The sequence below is a fragment of the Malus domestica genome, chromosome 14 (assembly GCF_042453785.1).
Source record: "Malus domestica chromosome 14, GDT2T_hap1".
Taxonomy (NCBI): domain Eukaryota; kingdom Viridiplantae; phylum Streptophyta; class Magnoliopsida; order Rosales; family Rosaceae; genus Malus; species Malus domestica.
Window position 1 is genome coordinate 19,692,236 of NC_091674.1, and position 4,586 is coordinate 19,696,821.

General features: G+C 38.1%; 1 protein-coding gene across 1 annotated transcript; it reads right to left on the reverse strand.

The window, feature by feature from the left end:
• Positions 1-1,881: 1,881 nt before the first annotated feature.
• LOC114821155 (probable inactive receptor kinase At3g08680) lies at positions 1,882-3,856 on the reverse strand. The gene is made up of 2 exons (XM_029093086.2): positions 3,324-3,856; positions 1,882-2,567 (listed from the first exon to the last, which is right to left on the reverse strand). Exons 1-2 carry the CDS (start codon positions 3,787-3,789, stop codon positions 1,999-2,001), a joined length of 1,035 nt encoding a protein of 344 aa, XP_028948919.2. The 5' UTR covers positions 3,790-3,856; the 3' UTR covers positions 1,882-1,998.
• Positions 3,857-4,586: the final 730 nt, after the last annotated feature.

Below are 4,586 nucleotides of genomic sequence, written 5' to 3' on the forward strand. Positions count from 1 at the left end.
AGGAGAAAAAGAAAAGAATACAAATACCAATCCTAGAGAAGGGAGGTGTTCCAAGTAATTAACTAGAAAACAGAAGAGGTCCTAAAATTCTTTTTGGATCGTGAAACGTGCACGAAAAGCAAGGAAGCACATTGTTACTAGGTCACCAACATCCATGGCAAAAAAGAAACAAAGAAAGGAGAAAGGTCCCACAAGAAGCCCACGTTCAAAAAAGGAATCCCTTGGGCCTGGGGTTGATTATTCTGCCCATTCAAGGATTCTCATAACCCAAATAATCAAGGGGGCTAATGTTGGGGCCCAAATCACACACCAATCCAATCAAGTCTCAAGGTCTAATTATCATGCACAACCTACATTCAAGCCCAAATACATGTTAAGGCACGAGATCAACGAGAAATATATTTACAAATATGTCGTGCCACGGTGATTAAGCCGGATACTCATGTTATGCCTAAGGTGTTCTACCAGAATTAGCGCATGCGGAAGACCGCCCTGGGAAAGGTGCGCCTCAGGAAGTAGCAATTAGCAGGTCTCAACAGTGCAGCTAGTTTACACCAAAATGGGAATAATAGGATAGCTAGGGAGAAACGAGGGGAAGACCAAGCCACAAAGGGACATTCCCTTGAAACATAGAGAATAACCCTTCACTTACATAAAGAGGGGAACATAAGTAGAATAAAGGAAGAGAGAGGAGACTTAGATGAACACAGAAGGAGAAATAGAGAAAACGTAGTGGGAGGGAACCACCCAAGAAGAAGCCCATAGAGTTCCATTTAGTCCAGAAGCATACTCCAAGTCTCAGGCATCACCATCCATACAACCTTAGTAATTCCCACAGCCTTCCATCAAACATCTCAACCATTAGAAGCCTTACTATCACCCTAGGAAAACCCAAATCATGCAGCTAAGAATGTCATGCAACCATGCAAATCCATTCTCTCTTATGTAAACTGATAATCTTCTAGCTTCTACACGACGCTTCACTTAAGCAACTCATTATCTTGATCAATCATGTAATCTTCGAGCCATTGATATTATCGGGGTATTTCCTAGGACAAGCTATCTCTTTTGAGATATCGCGAAACTTGGTACAAATCCACACCATGGGAGACAAGAGGACGTTCTCAAAGTTTAAGTCCACCTCGACCTAAAAGTCCCCCAACAGAGAGTTGAGGGCTTAAGTGCGTGGAAGAAGTTCACAAAAAAATTGGTGGAGATGAGGTATTTATAGAGCTAAGGCCGACCACATGTATAGCATTTTGCCCTGACATGTGCCGGCATCCGATTGACCAAGGTATGTCATCCATATGATGGACGAGGAAGAAATAATCTCAAAGATATTATTTTATAAATCTTGAGATTATCTTGGAAGTATCCTTCCTTTATATAATTGTGATTCCTTCCTTGATTGAGTTGGTCTTCAACTAGGAGAGTATTAAAGATAAGATTTAGTAAATAATTATATCTTTAATGTTTTGTACTTTTCTCCTTGTCATGGGCAGAGGAGTTGGTGATGTTGTAGTCAGCTACTCAAACCTCTAGGAATGTTCGACTACGTGTGGAAATCTTGTGGGCTTCGTCAATTTAATAAGAGTATTTTTGTCTCCTTCGAGAAAAAACTCACTTGTCACCTCCAGAATTCTTTAGATTATTTTTTGCTCAACAAACCGTTCTTTGAAATTTATGCTAGCCTTAGTTTACTAATACATATGGAATTTGAAAAGAAAAATGTATGAGCTCCACTTTAAAGTAAGTAATCATATAAATGAGGGAGCTAGTTGATCAAATTTTCATTCCTTTTTTCCTTACCCATGCAATTTGTGACCCTTGTTTTGCTTACCCATGCAATTTGTGACTTCTCCTATTACAAGTAGGTTAACATTGCAGAAGAAATTTATTGTCTCTTATTATTTTCTGAATTTTGCTTGGGTAATTACATCGATCCCTTGTACACAAACAAGGACTTTTCTACTTTCATTAAAGTCTAGTTACCACTACTTACAATATCTTCGAGATATTAAAAGCTATCTCCTCTATTGAAGGCCTAGCCTCTGGTTTGGCACTTGTACATGCCAAAGCAATATGCAAAACCATTGACACTTGCCTCCTCTCTTTCCCTTCCTTCACTGGAAACTCAAAAAACTCCAAACCACCTTCTAATTTCATGTTTGATTGCTTTTCATTTATGCCTCTTGTCATTCCCAAACCCATTGGTTCTGCCAATATGTCCAGCAGTATCACCCCAAAATTGTAAATGTCACTCTTCTGACTCAGTTCATCACAGAAACTATTTTCCAGTTGCCAGCTGGGCGACTTCATCAGCTGCCATGTGTTTGAACTTTCTACCGGCTGCGCCAATTGGGTGAATCCGTAATCCGACAAGCAGGCCGAGAAGTCCATGTTCACCATGACATTGCATGGCCTAATGCTCCCATGTACGTCCATCTTCATCTTCTTCTCGTATGGAGGATATTGTCCGTGGATGAAAGCAATTGCTCGTGTAATATGATTAACTATGGTGAGCCTTTGGTTCCATTCCAATGCTGTGTGGCCATGCTGCCTAGCACCTTAATTTATGGTCAAACCAAAATAATTGTCAGATATCACTAAGTACAAACAGTGTTCACTTAATAATGTCCTAGCGTCTGGTTGACAATATCAAAGTTATGTACATCTCTCCTACTGGAGAACTTTCTGACCAACAAAAAAATGTAAAAGGTCCATTAATTCCAAAACATTTGCAGCTTCTACTGGAGAAGCATTAAGAGATTGAGAAATGTGTTGCGCACAACCTTGTTTATTGGCGCTTGATTTTTCTTAATTTATTAAATCTAAATGTCAAAAATAAATATGATTGTGGATGAGGAATAAAAAAAGTGTGCAAAAACTATTTCCCTAGAAATTTATGTCTGCAAAAATTGAAAATATGAACCTTTTAATTTTTTTAATACGTTTTTTTATTTGGAATCGACGAAAAATACTTGATATTTATTTTACAAAGATCATGGACAAAGTCTGAAACCAAAACACACAAATCGTCACCAAATGGACAAGGAATTTAGTAGGCTCATGCTAATTAAAGAGGCTCCCTGATTGTTAATATAATTATTTTACATATGTAATCAAATTTTAATTGCTGAACTAATTCAAATTAAATATTGAAGAGATATTGATCAAAGATTGACGATACGTTAGTTCAATATCAGATGACATAGATCATTTCAACAATTGAAATATGAAACAAATTCATCATTTAAAGTGTTTGAAACTTTAGAATTAATTACTGCTTTAGGAAGCACGTCCAAGTGAATGCATAAGCTTACCGGCAAGCAAGTCGGCGAGGCTTCCCATGGGTTTATAATCAGAGAGAACGAACTTGATCCTCTTAGCGTACAAATAAGCAATGACAGGCAGAAGATACTCACACTTCTGACTCACTTGAGCCAAGTGCTCAATTCTCTTCCCAAACTCACGCTTCCCAGAGCTCACATTCCTGAACCTCTTCACGGCACAAACCCTACCTCCCAACAGCACCACCTTCTCAGTCATCCCCAGCTTGCTCTCTCCGATCACACCCACCGAACCTCTCAGCACACTCCTCAGTGTCAGGTGGGCAAGCCTTTCCCCGCAACCCAAACACTTCTTCTCGTGCCCACAGAAGACAAGTGGCAGATCGTCCATGAAACCGACGATGCAGTCTTCATAGTCGGCGAAGGAGCTGGCGTAGCTTTTTATTAGGTCGTCATGTTTGGGGCTCTTATTTCTAGGTTTTGCTCTTAGGGTTAGCATGGTTTTTTCAGAGAGGAACTGATGAAGTTTGAATGTGAAAAGTGTTTCGTTTGGTGAGAAATATGGTTTTGTTTTTCTTGTTTGGGTGATTTTGATTAATTTATTGTGACGTTTCTTGATTATATCAATCCAGCTAGCATGTAATTGCTTTGTTATTGGGCCCTTGGAATACAGAAAAATCCAAATGTGGAATCATATATTTCTTTTCAAACTTCGGCTAGCCATTCAAACCATATTGGTTTATTTTATTCCATTACCATAAAAAAAATTAAAAAAAAAAGGAAAATGTGAGGGAGACTATCTTGTTTTTCTTTTTTTTCAAACAAACGATATTATTTACACTAAGAAAAATAGGATGGGTTTAGCCTCACAATGGCTAACAATAATGTGGTTCAAATTCGCTTTTGACGAGAATCAAACTTATAACCTCTTACTTACAAGTGAAAATAAATATTACTAAACCATAATACTAAGTGGCTAGGGAGACTACCTTTTGAGATTATATTTTGTAGACTACGTGATATAGTAATTGATGGTTGGTCTCCTTGCTTAATAATTTAAAAAAAAAATCTAATCATTGACCACTACATCGTGTGATCTAAAAAGTATGATTTAACTAGATGGTCTATCTATGATTTAACTAGATGGTCTATCTAGAATAAAGCTATTCAGGCCACAAAGTTTTACTACTCACAGTGTGCAGAGGGAACACTGGTTTTGAGAACATTAGGCATTTTCCTTAGCATTCGCAGAGAAATTTCGAGATGACTGTCAGCAAGAACTACTTTGTAACGTAG